General features: G+C 52.9%; 1 protein-coding gene and 1 long non-coding RNA gene across 3 annotated transcripts in view; one reads left to right on the forward strand and one right to left on the reverse strand.

Annotated features, from left to right (window-relative positions):
* Window positions 1-3735: 3735 nt before the first annotated feature.
* dph6 (diphthamine biosynthesis 6) overlaps window positions 3736-24749 on the reverse strand; it is a 406744-nt gene continuing 385730 nt past the window's right edge. For both annotated transcript variants that reach the window (XM_072484542.1, XM_072484534.1), the window contains exon 15: window positions 3736-5218. In XM_072484542.1, coding sequence (XP_072340643.1) covers window positions 5100-5218 — 119 coding nt within the window. In that variant the 3' untranslated portion in view covers window positions 3736-5099. The remainder of the gene's footprint in view (window positions 5219-24749) is intronic.
* Window positions 6737-8316, forward strand: LOC140396238 (uncharacterized). Its single transcript, XR_011936493.1, has 2 exons — window positions 6737-6782; window positions 7575-8316. It is a non-coding gene; the product is annotated as an uncharacterized lncRNA (long non-coding RNA).

A 24749-nucleotide genomic window follows, 5' to 3' on the forward strand; every position in this document is an offset into this window, starting at 1 on the left:
AGCACATGGGGTCAGAGGCACACAGACTGAGGAGCTGAAGCGCAAATGGGAGGAGGAGATAGGAGGAGAGATAGAGGATGGTCTCTGGGCGGATGCGTTGAGTAGAATCAACGCGTCCACATGTGCCAGGCTCAGCCTGATACTGTTCAAGGTCGTTCACCGGGCTCACATGACAGTGGCCCGGATGAGCAGGTTCTTTGGGGTGGAAGACAGGTGTGCAAGGGGGCCAGCGAACCATGACCATATGTTCTGGACATGCCCAAAGCTCAGGGGATTCTGGCAGGGGTTTGCAGACGTCATATCCACGGTGTTAAAAACAAGGGTGGCACCGAGTCCAGAGGTGGCGATTTTTGGGATGTCGGAAGATCCGGAAATCCAGGAGGAGAAAGAGGCAGATGTTCTGGCCTTTGCTTCCCTGGTAGCCCGGAGATGGATACTATTAGCTTGGAGGGACTCAAAGCCCCGAAGTCGGAGACCTGGCTTACTGACATGGCTAGCTTTCTGTGTGTGGAGAAAATCAAGTTCGCCTTGAGAGGGTCACTGTTAGGGTTTTTCCAGAGGTGGCAACCGTTCGTCGACTTCTTTGCAGAAAATTAATCGTCAGCAGAAGTGGGGGGGGGGGTTAGTTTAGATTAGAGTAGAGAGTTAATAAAGGTGGGACCTGCAAGGGAGGTAGCAGACTTTTTTTGCACTATGTTTATCAACTTATGTATATTGTTTATTTTGTCGTTGTTGTAAAACCAAAAAATACCTCAATAAAATGTTTATTGAAAATAAAATCATTGTATTGTATTACTTAATACTCAAATTATCTTGTACGAGGTCTAAGTCATAATTGACACAATATACTAGACATTTGCAAGGATATTGAGCAGTGAACTAGCCTCACTTCCAACTCAGATCAAATGTACACTAGTGCACATAGCAACTGTGATTTATGCTACCTCTTAATTACCTTTTTGTTTCTTATGATTGGAAATCCTTGCAGGAAGTGGCGCACATTCAAAAAAAAAAGATATGAATTAAATGTACTTTTTACCGGCTGTAGTTATTACTGCAGCTGGTAAAAAGAGAAATTGGCGCAAGATCGGTTCTTGAATGTGGCCTCATTCATATCCCCTCAGTCACAGACAGGACAATGCTATGCCTTACATTTTGGGTCAGTTTGATGATAAGAATAACAATGGTCCCTACTGGGGTGGAAGAAATATCTTTTCTGTCTGTGTTTTCTTATAGTGTTCTGCTTCTGCGACTGTTTGCGGACTTATTTTTTAAGAAGGCACTTGAAGAATAAAGGGATTAAGGGTTATGGTGTTCGGGCTGGAAAGTGGAGCTGAGTCCACAAAAGATCAGCCATGATCTCATTGAATGGCGGAGCAGGCTCGAGGGGCCAGATGGCCTACTCCTGCTCCTAGTTCTTATGTTCTTATGTATACATAGCAGATTAAGCAATTTATTTCATTATGACCAAGTTATGAAATCATCTGTTTGGTACCTTTTCTTTAAAACTACAACCATTACTGCAGGCTTTGCCTTTCGTTCCATGACATCTTTGTCATTTAATCTTCGTCGCCCTCTCCCAGACCTGACCTTATGCTCCTTCAAGGGCACAAAAACCATCACATTTCTACCGTCCTTCAGTTGACTCAGTTTCCCTCTCTACAGATGCTGCCAGACCTGCTGAGTATTTCCAGCATTTTGTTCTTATTTCAGATTTCCAGCATCTGCAGTATTTTGCTTTGGTTATTATGTGAAGTCATCTCCATTGTATACCTATTTGTATATTAATGTCTTTTGGTATTTTAATTTAATTGTCCAGCTAATACTCGGGTGGGGTAATTTATAATCTAATCAACCTGCATTTTCTTCTCAAAGTAGGAGTGGTAGGTTTAAAGCATGGATTGTTGATGCTGTTTTCAGGTGCATTTCTATATATTCTGCATTAACTTTTACTACAGAACAAGCAAATAGCTTGGATTAACTTGCTATATAGAAACTCTACATTGTTAAATCTAGTATAACTAAATTATCTAAGACCACATAATAAAATTCAGTCACATTAGTTATTATTAATGTACTTAGTCTCATATCCAGGTCGAAAATACGGAAGCATGGAATTCAGGGAGATTTAGCAGTTTGGATCAGAAATTGGCTAGCTGGAAGAAGACAAAGGGTGGTGGTTGATGGGAAGTGTTCAGACTGGAGTCCAGTTACTAGTGGTGTACCACAAGGATCTGTTTTGGGGCCACTGCTGTTTGTCATTTTTGTAAATGACCTGGAGGAGGGCGTAGAAGGATGAGTGAGTAAATTTGCAGATGACACTAAAGTCGGTGGAGTTGTGGACAGTGCGGAAGGATGTTACAAGTTACAGATGGACATAGATAAGCTGCAGCGCTGGCCTGAGAGGTGGCAAATGGAGTTTAATGCAGAAAAGTGTGAGGTGATTCATTTTGGAAGGAATAACAGGAAGACAGAGTACTGGGCTAATGGTAAGATTCTTGGCAGTGTGGATGAGCAGAGAGATCTCGATGTCCATGTACATAGATCCCTGAAAGTTGCCACTCAGGTTGAGAGGGTTGTTAAGAAGGCGTACGGTGTGTTAGCTTTTATTGGTAGAGGGATTGAGTTTCGGAGCCATGAGGTCATGTTGCAGCTGTACAAAACTCTGGTACGGCTGCATTTGGAGTATTGCGTGCAATTCTGGTCGCCGCATTGTAGGAAGGATGTGGAAGCATTGGAAAGGGTGCAGAGGAGATTTACCAGAATGTTGCCTGGTATGGAGGGAAGATCTTATGAGGAAAGGCTGAGGGACTTGAGGCTGTTTTCGTTAGAGAGAAGAAGGTTAAGAGGTGACTTAATTGAGGCATACAAGATGATCAGAGGATTGGATAGGGTGGACAGTGAGAGCCTTTTTCCTCAGATGATGATGTCTAGCACGAGGGGACATAGCTTTAAATTGAGGGGAGATAGGTATGACAGATGTCAGAGGTAGGTTCTTTACTCAGAGTAGTAAGGGCGTGGAATGCCCTGCCTGCAACAGTAGTGGACTCGCCAACACTAAGGGCATTCAAATGGTCATTGGATAGACATATGGACGATAAGGGAAAGATGGGCTTTAGAGTGGTTTCACAGGTCGGCGCAACATCGAGGGCCGAAGGGCCTGTACTGCGCTGTAATGTTCTAATAATCTTGTAAATGTATTGTCAATAATTATTCTGGTTTTATGACAACATGCAACTATTAACTATTAATGGATGATATCACGAGATGCAGACTTCAATTATGGGCAAGTAGATTTATCCCCAAGATGCAATATAAACAGCTAATGAGAACAGGTATTTTTGTAATTGTGAAAACACTAATGTAAGTATGAAATGGGGCAACGTGGTCGAAAGGTTTACAGTCTTGCCGACCTTCACCCGTCAGTTAACAGTTCCACAGGAGAACTAGTAATTTTTGTGCCTAAGAAAACTGAAACTAAAAAAGTACATGTATGGAGCAGAGTCTGGAATGAATGCACATCCACAAAACAAGCAACATTAGAAACCTGTTCTCAGGATGTTGGCATCACTTGTTAAAAGTGCATTTGTCAATTGTTGGCATGTTGAATCACATTAGATGATATTTAGAGTCAATCAAAGTATGTTATAGATCAGAGTGGGTAGGAGGGAAAAACTCCCTTCTCCAAAATACACAAACTATTTGATGTCAAAATGGCAACTTTCACGGTCACAGTTTCTGATTCCTGTTCACAATTGGCCAAGTTTATTGAGTTCAATTTGACATACCTCGGAGTTGCTAGTTTGGTATCACAACCTCTACAACATTTTACCTTTGCTAACGATGACAGTGAACATTATCCATTCTCATATTGTTTCAAAGAACCGTCATATGGGCATTTTACACACAAAAACAGAACATCTATAATTCATCTTCATCAGCAAGATAGCTTCAGTTACCTCGGAAATCTCAAGTTGCCCAACCCGTGCAGTAACTTGTGTGGATTTATTGTACAATATATAAAGTCAGTGAAAATGAATCTCTTTTCTAACAGCTTCTAAAGCATTGCTTCATAACACTTTCAAGTCCTAGATCAAAATGACTCACCAGGGAGATTGAGCTTTAATAGTCAAGTGCTTTTCTATTTTTGTACAAATGCTGAATTAAGTCAAAAGCGAAGGTTGTTCACAACATTTTTCTGATTGTCTGCTGCTGAGCTACAGCTTTTATGTATTAATCTCAGAATTGGCTCTCTGATGGCTCAATGAATTCACCCAGTGAGTAGATTTGATCCAAAAACCAGGAATGTTCCTCCCATGTTTTATCTCTCAACTGAGTGGAGTCAGCTGACTTTAGCTGGAAGGTGCCATTTGTGCTGCAATGGCTTCAGGGTAAAGGAGAGGAAAGTCAGCCAGGGTTTCCATCCCTCAGGACCACCTGAGAGAGTGTGCACACATACCTGACATTGGTGAGGGTGGGGTCAGGCTTGGTTATGACACCCACACGCACAGTCAAGACACACGATTGAAGGAGGGGCTGGTTTAGCACAGTGGGTAAATAGCTGGCTTGTAAAGCAGAACAAGGCAGCAGCGTGGGTTCAATTCCTGTACCGGCCTCCCCGAATAGGCGCCGGAATGTGGCGACTAGGGGCTTTTCACAGTAACTTCATTGAAGCCTGCTTGTGACAATATGTGATTATTATTATTATTACCATGGGACACCGTGTATAATGTCAGGGAGAGACACTCCTACAAGATGTAAAATCCTTCAGAAGAGGAACGTCGGTGAATGTTGGCTGATTTTATAGACCAAAGTTAACAGTAAATCTAATAACATGTAACACCTTTCTCCCCCCTCACTTTTATCAGTCGCCAATAAATGTAATAGTAAACTTGGCCACGAACAAGAAGTCCTTTGTTACTATCTAGACAGAGTGTTGACTGAAATGTTGTTTGAAGTTCTTTCTTTTGAGTACTGTTGGGTCTGCTACTATAAACACAGGTGGAGTTCTGCTTTTGTTTTCCTTCTTCCAAATAAAAAGGGAGGAAATGGATTTACAGTAGCGGGTAAATCATCGTTCTCCATCCTGTCTTTAATCCTTAACTGCTCAGCCAACAAGCAACGTGCAGAATTTCTAGGCCAGGCAAATCTGCTGCAGGCACCAAAATCAGCAGTGGAACATTCAAACCCAGTAAATTGTCTAGGGATCTCTCCAAATCTAAAAATAACAAAGAACGTTAAAAATATACTTTTTCATAATTTAATCACATATATGTTCATGATTCATTACTTAAATAATGGGTACCATTCTAAAAATGTATAATGCAAAAGGATGCACACGCTCAAAAAAAGAAATCACATCTTGTTCAAGCACTATTTCTGAAAGTTATGTTTATGCAGGATGAGAACGAACTTAATAGAACATGAAAGCTCTTTGTCTCAGCTGCTTTTACAAAAAAAATCTATATTGGGTGGAAAGCTGTGCTGCACTTTGTTTGCAGCATATGGCAAGCTGGATTTCACAAACCTCACTTCAAACATCTGAAACTACCCAAGGACTACCCCTCGGAGTATAAATTCCATACATGGCTTGTGCTGTGAAGAGGGGTCCCACTGGGGATTGGATTCCTGGTACTAGGGAAAGACATGTTGTCCCTAAAGATGTGCCCTATGGTCAGTGGAGCACTTAACCCATTGACCAGGCCCTATATAATTATTCAGAAGTTATTGATGTCTCTTGGTCCCTAACAGATTGTGGAATATTCACATCTCCTCACTGTCAAGCATATGGCCACTAATTGGATGCATTAGAAAGACAGTAGTTTTGGCTTCATTGATGCCAGCTAAAGACCTACAGCGAATGACCCAAGACTGATTGTTTTTAATGCATGATGTGCTTTCTGCTGAGTGATCATTAATTAGTTCCTCCTTTTTCTGTAAAGTTTGATCAAAAGAATCTACAACCAACTCTTTTTGAGGTAATTTGTTTCTGAGCACTGAAACAATAAACACTGACCATAACGCAATAGGATTACATATACAATGCACAATTCTTTGAACAGTGAGATTTAAATGCAGAGAAATGGTTGAGGTTGCTCCATTTGCAATGCAAAAACTGTCCTGTAAACAGAGCTAAGAGAACATGGTTTTAATATTAATTCTTCTGCACTCTGGGGACTATCTGATCTTTTATAATGTATGAATCATAGGGACCCATTGTTATTAAATCAAGGTATAAACGGTTCAATACGGATGGTTACAAGGAATGCTTATATACTACCCTGCAACTCCTTAATTTTTATTTGATATAAGAAAAGTTGATCTGAGAAAACTCTAGGTTTGCTATAATAGTGAAAAGTAATTACTGCCGTTAGAAAGTACTGAAGCATGGCGATTATTAAACAGTGTAATGCATGCTACCAATGTCAAATATCATTTTTCTGCTACAATTGTTCACAACCAAAAAATGAACTGACTTCTGACTAGGGCTTTAATGTTTTGAATTTTTGTGCCCATCGTTTGCCGCAAATGTGTTGCTTGCAGCAAATAGTGCAATATTTGTGTTTGGTTCAAGTGCAAGCTGGTTTCATACCGAGTTTGGCAGAAGGAACCCAGTTCTGAAAAAAAAAGGGCTCCTGCCAACAATTTGGGGATGATCTTTAGATCAGGAGCACTGTCCTTCTGCCTAAAAATAACTGTCGACTGCAGCGAGCATGGTGATCAATGTCAATAAGGCGGTCCGAGGTGAAAAATGTCGAGTTCGGAGCATCAACATGATTCAGGTTAGATCCCAAATCCTGGAAATGCTAGCTGGAATTATCTAGTAACATCAAACTGAAGCTCAGATCTAAATATGTGGAGACTTTCACGGGCACAAAGTGAAGTTTCATCAACTTAACGGTGGGGATGCACAACTTACTGTAATGTACCTTGTCAATATGCATTTCAGTGAGACAAGTTTGGTCTGTTAGCACTGGCAACCCTAACGATCAAATATAGAACAAAAACCTCAACTGAATAATAACCTCAGGCTGGTGATATTCAAAGTAATTGGATTAAATCAGTGTGTTATACTCTTAAAAAAAGTATTAGGTAACTTATTCTTCTCTTATTTGTTGTGGCACAGCTGGTATTAATGTGTATGAGGTAAGAAGATACAGCATGGAAGCATTCATTTTGTTGTTCATTCTACTACTGGCCAGAGGGCACATTTGGAATTTTGCCTTCGACTGTGGATTTGTGGCTAATTAATTAACTAAAACTAGCAGAATAATACAAATCTTTTGGGGGCTGAATGCTTAAATTATTAAACTTTTAATTATGCACTTGTCTCCATGGGATATTTAAAAAATATATTATAAATGTAATTAAGTTTTCCTTCTTGGCAGCAATGATTTATGCAGGTTATTCTAAAAGGTCATTTTTTTTTGTTTTTATTCCATAATGGCTTTTAATATATTATTACTTATGCCAGTGTTCACGTTATAATGATGTGCCCAGGCATTTAAGAAATGGATACATGATGGCACCGGGGCTATAAACTGATAAAAACAATTGTTCTTTCTTTTGGTTAGACTGGATCAGAAAATGGAAATAAAAGTGACACAGGCCAAGCAGAGATAGGAGCAATACAGCAGCTCACAATGCTATACACAGCCCTCACAAAGAAGTGGAAAATGCACCGATGCTGTCTTTACTGAGACTGAAGAAGTTCCAGTGGTTTGTTTGGGTTCGTCACCATCATACACAGACCATGAAGGGAATGTAGGATCTTCTCCGCATGGAAGCTATTAATTACTTTTAACCAGTCGACATATTCAGCCAACCGATGCGTGAGGTGAGGAATCACAATTTGCATCATTCCCTCATTGTGGATGGAGTCACAGGGCAACAGCAGTAGGCATGCAGCATTACTGCTGAGCCCCTGAATCAACTTTAATTACTCTCTGCCAAAAGTTTACTTTTGAAACTCCCAGTGAGGCAAACTCAGATGATGAAAGGCCACAAATGACTTCATTGCTCATGGTGCCAAGGGACAAATAACCAGCATATGTCTGAACTTTGTGCTGTGGCAGGCAGCATGAATTTTAATCTGATTTGACTGAATTTCAGCACTGAATAACTGATTTCTGGCAGCTCGGGGATGGGCAAATGAAAACAGACACAGCTTACACATGTTTAGAAGCTTGAAACAGCAACAACGAAACTGCACATCACAGAACATATGGTTTGATCCTGTAATTGAAAAGAGATGCACTGTCTATAAACTTCTGATATCAATTAATTTCTCCCAGACCCATTAAATATTAAATTTGACAGATCGCACAGGACTTCATTTATTCTGGACTCTGGAATCCCTAATAAAATTTCTCGTATTTAACACCTGGCCTAGGAAACTGTTCTGTTCAGCTGGAGACAAAGTTCAATTTTCTTTTTAAAATATTGGGAATTTTACTTGGATGGATTTGGATTTGTTTATTGTCACATGTACCGAGGTACAGTGAAAAGTATTGTTCTGCGTACAGCTCAGACAGACCATTCCGTACATGAAAAGAAAATACATGGAGCAAACATAAAATACACAGTGTAAATACATAGACACAGGCATCGGGTGAAGCATGCATGAGTGTAGTACTACTCAGTAGAGAAGGTGTGTGAAGAGATCAGATCAGTCCAGAAGAGGGTCGTTTACGAAACCAAAGAGAAAATGTTGGAAAATCTCAGCAGGTCTGGTAGCATCTGTAGTGAGAGAAATGAGCTAACATTGAGAGTCCAGATGGCCCTTTGTCAAAGCTTTCATGCAGACAATATGAACGCCTGCATTCAAAGCCTGATGCAGACAATATGAATGGACTATTGTTCTAATGAACAGATTTCAAAGTTAGTTTCATATTAAGAAATGAGCTGTACCAGTAATCAAGATCAAGGTCAAAATAAGCACCATAGCAATATGAAGACACCATTGTTCAGAATATGGATAAAGTAAAGTCAGCAGAAAACCAGTAAAAATCAGTCTTAATTACAGCACAAAATCACATTCCATAGCATACACAAATATTCAAACATGAAACATTTAAAACTTATGTTATACATTGAGGATTGACAATTAGCCATCGAATCAAATGTATTTGAAACTCACCCAAACCAATTAGGACGGCATAGAGGTATAGACAGATGGCTTCAGACTGATAACATTCTCCTTAAACATGAGGGTCCGCACAGCCATTTTCTACCCAGGATCACTCTATACTTTGATCTAACTACTTGCTACTTTCCGGTTGGGGATAATAGAACAGTACAGCACAGTACAGGCCCTTCGGCCCACAATGTTGCGCTGACCATTTTCCTAATCTAAGATCAACCTAGCCTACACACCTTCAATTTACTGCTGCCCGTGTGCCTGTCCAAGAGTCGCTTACATGTCCCCAATGACTCTGACTCCACCACCTCCACTGGCAGTGTATTCCACACACCCACCACTCTCTGTGTAAAGAACCTACCTCTGATATCTCCCCTATACCTCCTTCCAATCACCTTAAACTTATGTCCCCTCATGACAGCCATTACTGCCCTGGGGAAATGTTTCTGGCTATCCACTCTATCCATGCCTCTCATCACCTTGTACACCTCTATCAAGTCACCTCTCTTCCTTCTTGGCTCCAGTGAGAAAAGCCCTAGCTCCCTCAACCTTTCTTCATAAGACATGCCCTCCAGTCCAGGCAGCATCCTGGTAAATCTCCTCTGCACCCTTTCCCTCTGAACGTACATACTACTTTCTTTGGCACGCAGTGGTCTACACATTTGTTGATAAAGTCTGTGACGGTGGTGGCATACTCGTTTAGGTTGGTCGCCAAGTTCTTAAATATGGACCAGTCCACTGACTCCAAGCAGTCACGTAGGAGCTCTTCCGTTGCCTCAGACCAGCACTGCACGACCTTCTTAACCGGATTCTCCCAATTAAGTTTCTGCTTGTATGCCGGGAGAAGGTGCACCGTCTTATGGTCTGATTTTCCAAAGTGCGGTCGGGGAATGGAACAGTAGGTACCCTCGATTTTTGTGTAGCAGTGGTCGAGAGCGTTGTCACCCCTGGTGGGACAGGAAATGTGTTGGTGGAATTTTGGCAGTACACTCTTGAGGTTGGCCTTGTTGAGGTCCCCGGCCACGATGAACAAGGCCTCCGGGTGTTCTGTTTCATTGTTGTTTATAACAGTGTACAGTTCGTCCAGCGCCTTCTTCATTTCTGTCTGGGGTGGGATGTAGACCGTTGTGATAATGGCTGAAGTGAACTCCCTTGGAAGATAGTATGGGCGGCACTTCACTGTCAGGTATTCCAGGTCCGGGGAGCAGTAGGTTGCCAGGGCCGCCACATCCAAGCACCAGGAGGAGTTGACGAGGAGGCAAACCCCTCCACCCTTCGCTTTGCCTGATGACAAGGTGCGGTCCGTCCGATGAACTGAGAGGCCTTCAGGTTGTATGGCACAGTCCGGTGAGGAGGGGTGAGCCATGTCTCTGTGAAACAGAGCACACAGCAGTCTCTTACTTCCCTCTGAGAGATAAGTCTAGTGTTAAGATCATCCAGCTTGTGTTTGATTGCTTGGACGTTTGCCAGGAGTATGCTGGAGGAAGGAGTTTGACCTTGTGGAAGATAGGTGGTTGTATCTGGCGGGGGCTGGGGCGCTGGCTACGTTTCTGGGGTCGCGTTTGTTCCAGTTTTGTTTACTCATCCCCACCTGTCTGGAGGATTGCTACAAACTTATGAATATGAATTGTAAGCTAATCAGGTGCAGATGCAAGGCAAAAATTTGAGAATAGATTGAAGCAACACCAAAGTGTGATCGACATAGCCACACGGAGGTGGTGAGTACAAAAGCTGGGAAGTTCTGTTGAATATTTGACTAGGCCACATCTCGAGTATTGTATACAGTTCTGGGGCGAAATTCTCCGTTATCGGCGGAAAGTCGGCCGATCGGCGCAAAAAACGGCGCAAATCCGACTTGCGTCACGTCGGAAAAATGGGTCGATAGTCTCCGGCCCGAAATGGGCTAGCAGCGACGTAACGGGATTCGCGCTTGCGCAGTGGTTCACGCCGTGCAGCGTCATACGCGCTGCACGGCGTGACGGCTCATAAGGCCGCGCTGCTCCCCGCCACCCGACCGGAACACCCGACCGCAACACCCGACTGGATGGCTGGCCGTCGCTCAGCCCCGAGGTTCGAGTCACGCGATGTGGAGGCGCTCCTGGACGCGGTGGAGCAGAGGAGGGACGCCCTGTATCCCGGGCACGGCCGCAGAGTTGCCCCACGCCACAGCCGGCGTCTGTGGAGGGAAGTGGCAGAGGCCGTCACCGCTGTGGCCCTGACACCACGGACAGGCACCCAGTGCCACAAGAAGGTGAACGACCTCGTCAGAGCAGGCAGGGTGAGCCTCCCCCATATCCCCCCCCTCCCCATATCCCCCCCTCCCCCATATCCCCCCCTCCCCCATATCCCCCCTCCCCCATATCCCCCCTCCCCCATATCCCCCCTCCCCATATCCCCCCTCTCCCCCCTCCCCCATATCCCCCCTCCCCCATATCCCCAAGTGAATCCAGACCTAACCTTAACCTCTGCAATGCACGCGCAACCGATGGCGTGCATTCATATACCTGCCTAACACTGTTGCCTTTTACCCCTGCCCCCCCACCCACAGGAGAAGCGCGCACACAACAATAGGGAGCATGTGAGGACTGGAGGAGGGCCCGCTGATGAGAGGCCACTGACCGTACACGAGGAAAGGGCCCTGGAACTGGCTGGCGGACCTGAGGACCGGGAGGTTGCTGATGCAGAGGTCGGGGGCGTACTAGCGAGTGAGCCACCGACAGCCCGTCCCCATATCCCCCCTCCCCTATATCCCCCTCCCCCGTATCACCTGATCACTGCCTGATGTCTAACCATGCATGCTTCATTGTGCATCGCAGGACCAAACGTCCAGGCACCCATCCCCGCAGATGCAGACCGCCCGCAGGATGCCCCTCGGAGACCACGGGAGACGGAGAGACCCGGACCCTCCAGCATGCGACGCCCGCAGGATGCCCCTCGGAGACCACGGGAGACGGAGAGACCCGCACCCTCCAGCATGCGACGCCCGCAGGATGCCCCTCGCACACCACGGGAGACGGAGAGACCCGGACCCTCCAGCATGCGACGCCCGCAGGATGCCCCTCGCACACCACGGGAGACGGAGAGACCCGCACCCTCCAGCATGCGACGCCCGCAGGATGCCCCTCGGAGACCACGGGAGACGGAGAGACCCGGACCCTCCAGCATGCGATGCCCGCAGGATGCCCCTCGCACACCACGGGAGACGGAGAGATCCGCACCCTCCTGCATGCGACGCCCGCAGGATGCCCCTCGGAGACCACGGGAGACCTGGAGCAACAGGGAGACGACACCCCCGTCACGTGCGAGAGCGACCACCCAGCGACGAGGGGGGCAGCCACAGGCCCCCGTCACATCCGAGCCAGGACACCACTACCCGGGACACCCCTACCCAGGACACCACTACCCAGGACACCACTACCCGGGACACCCCTACCCGGGACAGCACTACCCAGGACACCCCTACCCGGGACATCACTACCCAGGAAGACGAAATACCGGACAGTGACTCAGAGTGGATGGGTGGAGACGAACCCCCACCCCAAAGTGCCATGGACTCAGAGTGGGACGAAGAGCACGACACAACGCCACTGCTGTCACCAACACCCTCCACCATCGCAGAAACACTCACCACGGTTGGGCACTTTAGTGATGAGGCGTCTGGTACACTCACTGGTGCGCACAACACAGCCGTCCCGGTACAGCAGGTGGAGGTAGGAGCAGCAGAGGGACCGGGCGGTCGGAGGGCAGCCCAGCCCAAGCGAACATCTGCCGCCCAGATGGATCCCGGGTTCCTGCAGTTACCACACCCACACATAGATCCGATGCAACCACCGACCCGGAGACGAGCGAAGAGGGTGACGGGCGGCTTGCGGCGGTCGCAGGTGGACGAGTCCACCCGCGTCCAGGAGCTGGGAGTGGTGCCGATCATGCGTGCCACCCAGGCTGACACCGCACGGGTGGCGTCCGCGGTGGAGGCAATGGGTGCGACGGTGTCAGACATGGGGAACGGTTTGCGAGGCCTGGGGCCTTCCGTGCAGGCGGCGTCTGTGGCCCAGGAAATGGCTGCCCTCTCACAGGAGGCCATGAGCCAGTGCCAGCGCCAGATGGCAGAGGCGCTCAACGCCATAGCCCAGTCTCAGCAGGCCATGGCCCAGTCTCTGCAGGCCATGGCCCAGTCTCAGCAGGCCATGGCCCAGTCTCAGCAGGCCATGGCCCAGTCTCAGCAGGCCATGGCCCAGTCTCTGCAGGCCATCGCTGAGGGCATCGGCGCCAGTGGCCATGTGCGAGCCGGCGTCGCACTGTCACAGACAGGGTTTGCCAACCCCCTGGGCTCCATGGCTGCAAACCTGCAGACCCCTGTCGATACCAGCACGGGCCTCCAGGACTGGCAGCGCCAGATATCGGGGGGGTGTCGGATGGCCAGTCCGTTCGCATCCCCCACCCATGTAGAGGCCTGGGGGCCATCGGGCACCCCGAGGGAGGAGGAGGTGGTGTGGTCCGTCCCGGCTCCCTCTGTAGGGGAGGTCCCGGTACACCGCGACACCTCCGACTCCCCCACTTCCGTCCCAGGTGCATCGGGTGGGCAACGGGCAGGACAGGCTGGCAGCTCGCCATCCCAGTCGCCCGGGCCGCAGCCTGGCCCATCTAGGCCAGGACGCCCCAGGAAACGGCCGCCAAAGGGATCCAGTGTCAGAGGGCAGGAATCACAGGAGTCCACCTCCAGTTCTGCTGTACCGTCTGGGGGAACCACGTAGACGTAGTCAAAGGGCCCGTAAGGCCAAACAATTAGACACTGAGTAAGTTGGCACGGGTGCAGGGCACAGATGAGTTTTAGGGGCTAGGGCACGTGCATGAACTCCTTTGGTTATTAAAGTCAATGTTACACCTACCGAAGCTGCCTTTGTGCTCTGTCCAAAGTGTGCGGGGGTGTCATGTACGTTGAGCGCAAGTGTGTGTGTGAGGGGTGGTCTTACCTCAGCCCCAGGTGAGTCTGCCCCCTTCCCCCTGGGCCGCCATCAACATCCCCCGGGCAGAGGACGGGACCGTGCGCTGCAGTGTCACAGCCGCATGCAGGGATGGTCCGGGTGGATGGTGGTACTGTGGCCATGGGTCAGACATAGTCCAACGATGTAGAGCCAGGAGCTCATCGCAGGGCGGGTTGTCATCATCCTCCATGGCCTGCGATAGACACGCGTCCACCCGCAACTGTGTGAGCCCGGCCCGTTGTGCCGCAGGTGGATCGGCAATGGGGGGGGGGGGGGGTGTTGTGCATGCGGGTGGGGTGGGTGGGGTTGGGGAGGGGGGTGAGGGTGCTGGGTGGGTGGATGGGTGGGGGGTGTGGGTGGTCGGCTGTTGCCATGGTGTGCGGTCTGTGGCCATACTACCCGATTCCCACGCCCATCTAGTCAGTGAAGCGGGCGTCTATCAGTCTGTCCCGTGCCCGCTGGGCCAGCCGGTAACGGTGGACAGCCACCCGCCTGTGTCTACCCCGACTGCCCTGACCATTGCCCCCATCCCCCTCATCTGGGGAGGACTGCGCCTCTTCCTGCTGCTCCTCCACTCCGCCCTCCTCTGCCTGCGGCACATCGCCCCTCTGCTGGGCTATGTTGTGCAGGACGCAGCACACCACTACGATGCGGCCGACCCTATCTGACCGATACTGGAGGGCGCCCCCAGAGAGGTCCAGGCACCTGAAACGCATCTTCAGCACGCCAAAGCACCTCTCGATCACTCCCCTTGTCGCTACATGGGCATCATTGTAGCGGTTCTCCGCCTCATTGCGTGGCCTCCGTATAGGCGTCATCAGCCACGATCGCAATGGGTAGCCCCTGTCGCCCAGCAACCAGCCCCTCAGCCGGGGATGGCGTCCCTCGTACATGCCGGGGATGGATGACCGCGACAACACGAATGAGTCGTGTACACTGCCTGGGTGACGGGCGCAGACGTGCAGGATCATCATGCGGTGGTCGCAGACCACCTGTACGTTCATCGAATAGGTCCCCTTCCTATTAGTGAACACGGCCCTGTTATCTGCAGGTGGCCGCACGGCGACGTGCATCCCATCGATCGCGCCCTGGACCATGGGGAACCCGGCCACGGCAGAGAAGCCCGGGCATCTTGGCTGGCCCGGTCCACGGGGAAGCAGATGTAGCGGTGCGCCATGGCATATAGGGCATCCGTCATTGCCCGGATGCACCGATGTCTGCGATATGCCGGACAGGTCCCCACTCGGTGCCTGGAATGACCCCGTTGCATAAAAGTTCAGGGCCACCGTAACCTTGACGGACACGGGGAGAGGGTGTCCCCCGCCAGTGCCATGCGGTGACAGGTGTGCCAGCAGGTGGCAGATGTGTGCCACGGTTTCCCGGCTCATCCGGAGTCTCCTCCTGCATTCCCGGTCCATGAGGTCCTGGTATGACTGCCGGGGCCGGTACACACGGGGCGCCCTCGGGTGCCTCCGTTGCCGTGGGGCCGCGACGTCCTCCTCCCCCCTCCTCGTCCTGTCGGTCAGGTGTCCCTCCAGCCTGGGCGGCTGCCGCCTGCCCCTCTGCGGCAGCCTGCGCCGCCTCTCTGGCACGCTCCTCCTCCTCCTCATCCAGGGCAACATAGACATGAGCGGCTGCCACCACGGCGGCCAACATCGCTGGATGATCTGAAAACATGATGGCCTGGTGGGGGGAGGGGAGGGGAACGACGACGTCATCATTGCCCATATCCCCTCCTCCCCCCAGCCAGGTGGCATGGACCGCATGGGTCCAACTGTTGGACGCTGGCACCTGGCCAGGTGGACCAACTCACTTGCCCTCCCATCCCCCTCCTCGGCACAGACCCCCCCCCTAACCCCCAACCTCCACCCCGCACGGACCCCCCACCAACCTCCACCCCAGCACGGACCCCCCCCCACAACCTCCACCCCGGCACGGACCCCCCCCCCAACCTCCACCCCGGCACGGACCCCCCCCCCCAACCTCCACCCCGGCACGGACCCCCCCCCCCCAACCTCCACCCCGGCACGGACCCCCCCCCCCACCTCCACCCCAGCACGGACCCGCCCCCCAACCTCCACCCCGGCACGGCACGGACCCCCCCCCAACCTCCACCCCAGCACGGACCCCCCCCCAACCTCCACCCCGGCACGGCACGGACCCCCCCCCAACCCGGCACGGACCCCCCCCGCAACCTCCACCCCGGCACGGACCCCCCCCCCAACCTCCACCCCGGCACGGACCCCCCCCCCCCAACCTCCACCCCGGCACGGACCCCCCCCCCCAACCTCCACCCCGGCACGGACCCCCCCCCCACCTCCACCCCAGCACGGACCCGCCCCCCAACCTCCACCCCGGCACGGCACGGACCCCCCCCCAACCTCCACCCCAGCACGGACCCCCCCCCAACCTCCACCCCGGCACGGACCCCCCCCAACCTCCACCCCAGCACGGAACCCCCCCAACCTCCACCCCGGCACGGCACGGACCCCCCCCAACCTCCACCCCAGCACGGACCCCCCCCCAACCTCCACCCCGGCACGGCACGGACCCCCCCCCAACCCGGCACGGACCCCCCCCGCAACCTCCACCCCAGCACGGACCCCCCCCCAATCTCCACCCCGGCACGGACCCCCCCCCCAACCCGGCACGGACCCCCCCCCCAACCTCCACCCCGGCACGGACCCCCCCCCAACCTCCACCCCAGCACGGACCCCCCCCCAACCTCCACCCCGGCACGGCACGGACCCCCCCCCACCCTCCACCCCGGCACCGACCCCCCCCCAACCTCCACCCAACCTCCACCCCGGCACGGACCCCCCATCCACCTCCCCGGCATAGACCCCCTCCCAGCACTCCCCCGGAGCCCAGCCTACTCTAACCAACCCCCCCCCCCCCCCCCCCCCCCCCGCCGCACACACACACACAAGCCGAGACACACCTCTCCTCACGCATTCAGACTGCGGCCACGCCATTGCCTGCCCAGAGCCAACCCCCCAGGCCGTCACTCACCTCCACGCTGGTCGGCGTGAGCCTGGAGCACTGGGTCACGCCGATGAAAAGGAGGTTTGATTCACGTCGACGTGAATGGTCATCACGTCGACGGGACTTCGGCCCATCCGGAAGGGAGAATATCGGCAGGCCGAAAATCGGCTGCCTTGCGCAGACCCGTGACATTCTCCACGGCAGCGGCGCCATTAACGCCCCGCCGACTTTTCTCCCTTCGGAGACTTCGGCGGGGGCGGGATTCACGGCGGCCAACGGCCATTCTCCGACCCTCTGGGGGGTCGGAGAATGACGCCCCTGGTCTCCACACTTTAGGAAGGATGTTGAGGGTCCTTGAAAGGGTGCGGAGGAGATTTACTGGGATGGTTCTAGAGATGAGGGATTTTAGCCACAAGGTTAGGTTCGAGAAGCTGCGGTTACAAGAGGTCGGGACACAAAGGTTTTGGACAAGAGATGCGGGGGGGGGGGGGGGGGGGGGGGGCGGGGGATGTGAGGAAGAGTTATTTCATGCCCCAGTATTGCTAGTTATCAGCCTCACTATATGACTTCAAGTTATCTCAGCTCTCATGATCCTATCCAAGGCCTTTCCCATTGGAGAAATCACGACTGAGTTTTCACGGCACCCTTTTCAATGCTCCTAAATTTCAGTTCCACCTTTCAAGCTGAAAGTGCCATGTAATACGAATTGGCATAATGCCATAGTTCTTATAAAGCCTTTGGATCACGTTGTGCAACATAGCAGCTAATATTATATAAACAAGTATACTTAACATTTTATGATGAATGACTTGAAGTACTCATCAAATATAATGGGTTGGATTCTCCGTTTCAGTGGCTAAGCGCCGGCGGCAGCAGAGCACTTGTGGTCTTTTGCGACCCAAAAAATCAGCATGAAACCCTCACCGATTCCAGGATCGGTGAGGGGCTAGCACCGGCCGCGGGTGAAACTCGCGCCTCCCGCACCGAAAACGGCCAGAGAATGGCCGGGTCCTGGGCCGCACCGGGTCCCGGCTGACGACCTGCAGCGGTCGTGCCGTACAACACGGCACCAGCTATGTGTGGACCCGACCCGCAATCCGCGACCACAAAGTCCACCCCCACCAGTCGCCCCAGCCCAAGCGGAAGCCCCCCCTCCCCCCCCCCCCCCCAAACCCGGCCAGTGGCACGGATCCGGGCCGAGTGTGGTGGCGCTGTACACAGTCCTCAACCGGCATGACGAGCTCCCGACCGCTGGGACCACACGTGGCCCACGCCGTCGGGAACTCGGCCCATCGGGGGTGGAGCATCCACGGGAGGGCTGGCCGATGACGCGCCAACGCCGTTGCAACGACGTGCGGCGCGATGACGCCATTTCAGAGGGTGCGGAGCATGTCTGGCTGACGTCAAACTCACGTCGGCCCCGATTTTGGCGGCGGAGCCCATTCTCCGCCTGATCGCCGAACACGATTTTGGCGGCGGAGCCCATTCTCCGCCTGATCGCCGAACACGATTTTGGCGGCGGGCAATGAAAAATCTCGTCCAATATATCAGCAGGACTGTTTAATTAAGAGGAAAAGACAGGCCTTGGAGAAAAGCAAATAACAAGTTGAAAGAGATTAAAACTTTTCCAGAAAATCATAGAATCATAGGATTTAAAGTGCAGGAGGCCATTCAGTCTATCGAGTCAGCACTGGTCCCTGGAAAGACCACCCCACCCAAGTCCACACCTTCACCCTATCCCCGTAACCCCACCCAATCTTTTTGGAAACTAAGGGCAATTTAGCATGGCCAATCCACCTTAGCTGCACATCATTGGACTGTGGGAGGAAACCGGAGCACCCGGAGGAAACCCACGCAGACACCGGGGAGAACGTGCAGACTCCGCACAGACAGTGATCCAAGCCAGGAATCGAACCTGGGACCCTGGCGCTGTGAAGCAACTGTGCAAACCACTATGCTACCAAGCTGCCCCAAATAGAAAATTTTGGTCAGAATGCCTGATTTAGCACATCAAAGGTAAACAAAAACTCCAAACATGAAAGCACAGCAAGTTCCATGGAACACCTGGGACTTTGACGAATTCTGGGAACCACTATGGGTGGTTCTTTAACCATCAAGGTTTAGAGATTGAGAAATAAACAGGGGAAGGACTGAGAAGGACGGTGAATTAGAGTGGATCAACAAAATGTCAAATAAATTATAGAAAGAAATAAAGTTAGGGAAATAGAGGTTGATTAAGAGAGAGGGGGAAATACTTCCGGTTGCGGCTATGCGGAGCTAAGCCGCACATTTGGCGGCTACCGCAAAAACGGACATTTGCGCTCTTTTCAGGGCCCCCAACGGCACTTTTTAGACGTTTCCCGGTGTGGGAAGGAGATTTCAACAATTCCCTGATAGTATATGGCTTTTACCAGGAGCGGGGTGACTAAAAAGGTGGTGGTGGTCCCGAAGAAGGTGCGAGGGAAGAAGAACAAAATGGCGGCGGGCGGAGACCAGGCAGCGTGGATGCAGTGGGCGCAGGAGCAACAGGAGGGTATCCAGCGCTGCTTGAGAGAGATTAAAGCGGACCTGCTTGAGCCAATGAAGGCTTCTATTTATAAGCTGCTGGAAACACAGACGGCCCAGGGGGTGGCGATCCGCAAGGCCCGACAAACGATCTCCGACAACGAGGACGGGATCTTCGGCCTGGCAGTAAAGCACGAGGCACTCCACAAGAAATGGCAGGAGCGGTTCGAGGAGATGGAGAATCAGTCGAGGCGGAAGAATCTGCGGATTCTGGGCCTCCCGGAGGGGTTGGAGTGGCCGGACGTGGGGGCCTATGTGGTCTCCATGTTGAACTCACTGATGGGAGCGGGGTCCTTCCAGGGGCCCCTGGAGCTGGAAGGGGCCCATAGAGTGCTGGCGAGGAGGCCCAAGGCTAACGAGCCTCCGCGGGTGGAGCTGGTGCGGTTTCATCGGTTCGCTGGTCGGGAGTGTGTGGTCAGGTGGGCCAAGAAGGAGAGGTGCGGCAGGTGGGAGAACGCGGAGGTTCGAATATACCAGGACTGGAGTGCGGAGGTGGCGAAGAGGAGGGCGGAGCTGCACAGGAAGGGGGTGAAGTCAGGCAAGTTGCAGCCGGCGCGACTGTGGGTCACCTACAAGGACCGACACCATTATTTTGAGTCCCGGAGGAGGCGTGGGCCTTTGTTCAGGCCGAGAAGTTGGACACAGATTGAGGGTCGAGATGGGCATTGCGGTTGATATGTTACTTTTGGAGGGGGGGTTCCTTTGCTCTTGGTTTCTTTTTTTTTCTTGTGTTTTTCTCTTTCTGGTCGGTGAGGGTGGTTAGGGCGGGTTGGGCACTGTTTTGGTTGGGTTGGTCGGGGGGGCTCTTGGAGGTAGGTAAGCAAAGGGAACAGGGGTGGATAGCCAGCAGTTAGATGGGGCCCCGCGGGGGAGGGGGAGGCCCGAGTCGAGGGTTAGGGGACTGGGCCTGTAAAAGGAGCTGCGGCAGAGGTGGTGGGGCCAGGTAGGTGGAAAGCGCGGGCTTTTTCCTGCCCTGAAGACTGGAGGGGCCGGGGCCGGGGTGGGGACGCAAGGGTTATTTCCCGTGCTTAGGATGGAAGGGGGAGGGGGAGAGCCTGTGGATGGGGTGTGTCACACAATGGGAGGGGTCGAAGGAGAGGCGGGAGAGGCCGGGGTCAGCAGGAGTCAGCTAACTTGCGGAAGTGCAATGGGTGGAGTAAAACAGCTAGGATGGGTCCTAGCCCGGGGGGGGGATCGAGTTGCTACTGCTATGGTCATACGGTCAAGGAGGAGCTGGAGCGAGTGGGGGGGGGGGGGGGGGGGGTCGAGACGGGGGTCTGCTGCCGTGGGGAAAGGGCCGGGCGTGGGATGCGGGCGCGTGGCTGGCCGAGGAGGGGTTATGGATAGTCGGCGGAGGAGGGGGGGCGGGTAGCCCCCGATCCGGCTGATAACCTGGAATGTAAGGGGACCGAATGGGTCGGTAAAGCGGGCCCGCGTGTTCGCGCACCTGAAAGGGCTCAAGGCGGATGTGGTTATGCTCCAGGAGACATACCTGAAGGTGGCAGACCAGGTAAGATTGAGGAAAGGGTGGGTAGGTCAGGTGTTTCATTCGGGGCTGGATGCCAAAAATCGAGGGGTGGCGATCTTGGTGGGAAAGAAGGTGTCATTCGAGGCGTCGAGCATTGTGGCAGACAATGGCGGTAGGTACGTAATGGTAAGTGGTAAGCTGCAGGGAGAGAGGGTGGTACTGGTCAATGTGTATGCCCCGAACTGGGACGATGCGGGTTTTATGCGGCAAATGTTGGGTCGGATCCCAGACTTGGAAGTGGGGGTCTGATAATGGGGGGAGACTTTAACACGGTGCTGGATCCGGCACTGGAGCGCTCCAGGTCTAGGACGGGTAGGAAGCCGGCGGCGGCTAGAGTGCTGAGGGGGTTTATGGACCAGATGGGAGGGGTGGACCTTTGGAGATTTGCAAGGCCGGGGGCTAGGGAATTTTCATTCTTCTCACATGTCCATAATGCTTATTCCCGAATCGACTTTTTTATTTTGAGCAGGGCGCTGATAGCGAGAGTAGAGGACACAGAGTACTCGGCGATAGCCATTTCGGACCACGCCCCGCATTGGGTGGAGGAGAGGGACCAGCACCCGTTGTGGCGCTTGGAGGTGGGGCTGTTGGCGGACGAGGAGGTGAGCGAGTGGGTCCGAGGAAGTATAGAGAGGTACCTGGAGGCCAACGATAACGGGGAGGTCCGAGTGGGGATGGTATGGGAGGCGCTGAAGGCAGTGGTTAGGGGAGAGCTGATCTCCATTAGGGCCCACAAGGAGAGGAGGGAGCGGGGGGAGAGGGAGAGGCTGGTGGGGGAGATGGTGAGGGTAGACAGGAGGTATGCGGAGGTGCCCGAGGAAGGATTGTTGAGGAAGAGGCGCAGCCTCCAGGCCAAATTCAACCTGGTGACCACCAGAAAGGCGGAGGTGCAGTGGAGGACGGCCCAGTGGGCGATTTACGAGTATGGGGAAAAGGCAAGCCGGATGCTGGCGCATTAACTTCGGAAGCGAGACGCAGCTAGGGAGATCGGAGGAGTTAAGGACAGGGGAGGGAGTGTGGTGCGGAGTGGGGTTTGCATCAATGGGGTGTTCAGGGACTTCTATGAGGAATTGTACCAGTCCGAGCCCCCACTGGAGGAGGGAGGGATGGGCCACTTCCTGGACCAATTGAGGTTTCCGAAGGTGGAGGAGGGGCTGGTGGTGGAACTAGGGGCCCCGATTGGGCTGGGGGAGCTGACCAAAGGGATAGGAAGCATGCAGGCGGGGAAGACACCGGGGCCGGACGGTTTCCCGGTCGAATTCTATAAAAATTATATGGACCTGTTGCGCCCGTTGCTTGTTAGGACCTTCAATGAGGCAAGGGAGAGGGGGGCTTTGCCCCCGATGATGTCCCGGGCACTGATCTCCTTGATCCTGAAGCGGGACACGGATCCCCTGCAGTGTGGGTCTTACAGGCCGATTTTGTTGCTAAACGTAGATGCCAAGGTGCTGGCGAAGGTCTTAGCCACGAGGATTGAGGATTGTGTGCCGCAGATCATCCACGAAGACCAGACAGGGTTCGTGAAGGGGAGGCAGTTGGTCGCGAATGTGCGGAGGCTTTTAAACGTTATCATGATGCCGGCGAGGGAGGGGGAGGCGGAGATAGTGATGACGATGGACGCTGAGAAAGCCTTCGATAGGGTAGAGTGGGGATACCTGTGGGAGGTGCTGAAGAGGTTTGGGTTTGGGGAGGGGTTTGTCAGGTGGGTTAGGCTGTTGTATGAGGTCCCGTTGGCAAGTGTGGCCACAAACAAGAGGAGGTCCGAGAACTTTTGGTTGCACCGAGGGACGAGGCAGGGGTGTCCCCTGTCCCCCCTGCTCTTCGCACTGGCGATTGAACCCCTGGCTATGGCACTGAGGGAGTCGAGGAACTGGAGGGGGTTGGTGCGGGGTGGTGAGGAGCATAGGGTGTCACTCTATGCGGACGACTTGCTGCTATATGTGGCTGACCCAGTGGGGGGAATGCCGGAGGTAATGAGGATCCTTAGGGAATTTGGGGATTTCTCGGGGTACAAGCTCAACATGGGGAAGAGCGCGCTGTTTGTGGTTCACCCAGGGGACCAGGAGAGGGGGATTGGCGAGCTCCCACTAAAAAGGGCGGAGAGGAGCTTCAGGTATTTGGGGGTCCAGGTGGCCAGGAGCTGGGGGGCCCTGCATAGGCTTAATTTCACAAGGCTGGTGGAGCAAATGGAGGAGGAGTTCAAGAGGTGGGACGCGTTGCCGCTGTCCTTGGCGGGTAGGGTGCAGTCAGTCAAAATGACGGTGCTCCCAAGGTTTTTGTTACTGTTCCAGTGCCTCCCCGTGTTTATCCCGAAGGCCTTTTTTAGGCGGAAAACAGGAGTATAATGGGGTTTGTGTGGGCGCCAGGGACTCCGAGGGTGAGAAGGATGTTCCTGGAGCGGAGTAGAGATAGGGGGCGGCTGGCGCTGCCCAACCTCTGTGGGTACTACTGGGCCGCCAATGTGACGATGGTGTGCAAGTGGGTGATGGGGGGGAGGGCGCTGAATGGAAGAGGTTGGAGGCGGCGTCTTGTGTGGGTACGAATTTGGGGGCGCTGGCAACGGCGCCGCTGCTGTTCCCTCCAAGGAGGTATACCACGAGCCCGGTGGTGGCGGCTGCCCTCGAAATCTGGGGGCAGTGGAGTCGGCACAGGGGGGAAGCTGGGGCCTCGGTGTGTTCCCCCAATACGGGGGAACCACCGGTTTGTCTCAGGGAGAACAGATGGAGGGTTTTCGGGGTGGCACAGGGCAGGGATACGAAGGTTGGGGACCTGTTTGTGGACGGGAAGTTCGCGAGCCTGGGTGAACCGGAGGAGAAGTACGGGCTCCCCTCGGGGAACACCTTCAGGTACTTACAGGTAAGGGCGTTTGCCAGGCGGCAGGTGGTGGAATTCCCGCGGCTGCTGCCACACACAGTACAGGACAGGGTGCTCTCGGGGGGGTGGGTGGGAGTGGGGAAGATCTCGGAAACTACCAGGTGATGCAGGAGGAGGAGGAGGCCTCGGTGGTGGAGGTGAAAGGTAAGTGGGAGGAGGAGTTGGGAGAGGAGATTGAGGAAGGGACGTGGGTAGATGCCCTAGGGAAGGTGAACTCTTCCTCATCGTGCGCGAGGCTCAGCCTCATACAATTTAAAGTGCTGCACAGGGCACACATGACCGGGACAAGGATGAGCCGTTTTTTGGGGGTGAGGACAGGTGTGTTAGGTGCTCAGGGAGCCCAGCAAATCACACCCACATGTTCTGGGCATGCCCAGCGCTGGAGGAATTTTGGAAGGGAGTAGTGAGGACAGTGTCGAGGGTGGTAGGATCCAGGGTCAAACCGGACTGGGGGCTCGCAATATTTGGGGTCGCCGAGGAGCCGGGAGTGCAGGAGGCGAAAGGGTCGGTACATGGGCTCTTTAGGCGGTGGCAACCGTTCTTAGACTTCCTGGCAGAACGGTAGACATTGGTCAATGGCAGCAGCAACTCGGGGGGGAAGGGGTGGGGGGTTTGCTTTACTTTATTTTTATTTTCGTTATTTACCCTGGAGGGTCTGAGGGGGACCTGTTAA

Source organism: Scyliorhinus torazame, chromosome 2 (genome assembly GCF_047496885.1).
Source record: "Scyliorhinus torazame isolate Kashiwa2021f chromosome 2, sScyTor2.1, whole genome shotgun sequence".
NCBI lineage: Eukaryota > Metazoa > Chordata > Chondrichthyes > Carcharhiniformes > Scyliorhinidae > Scyliorhinus > Scyliorhinus torazame.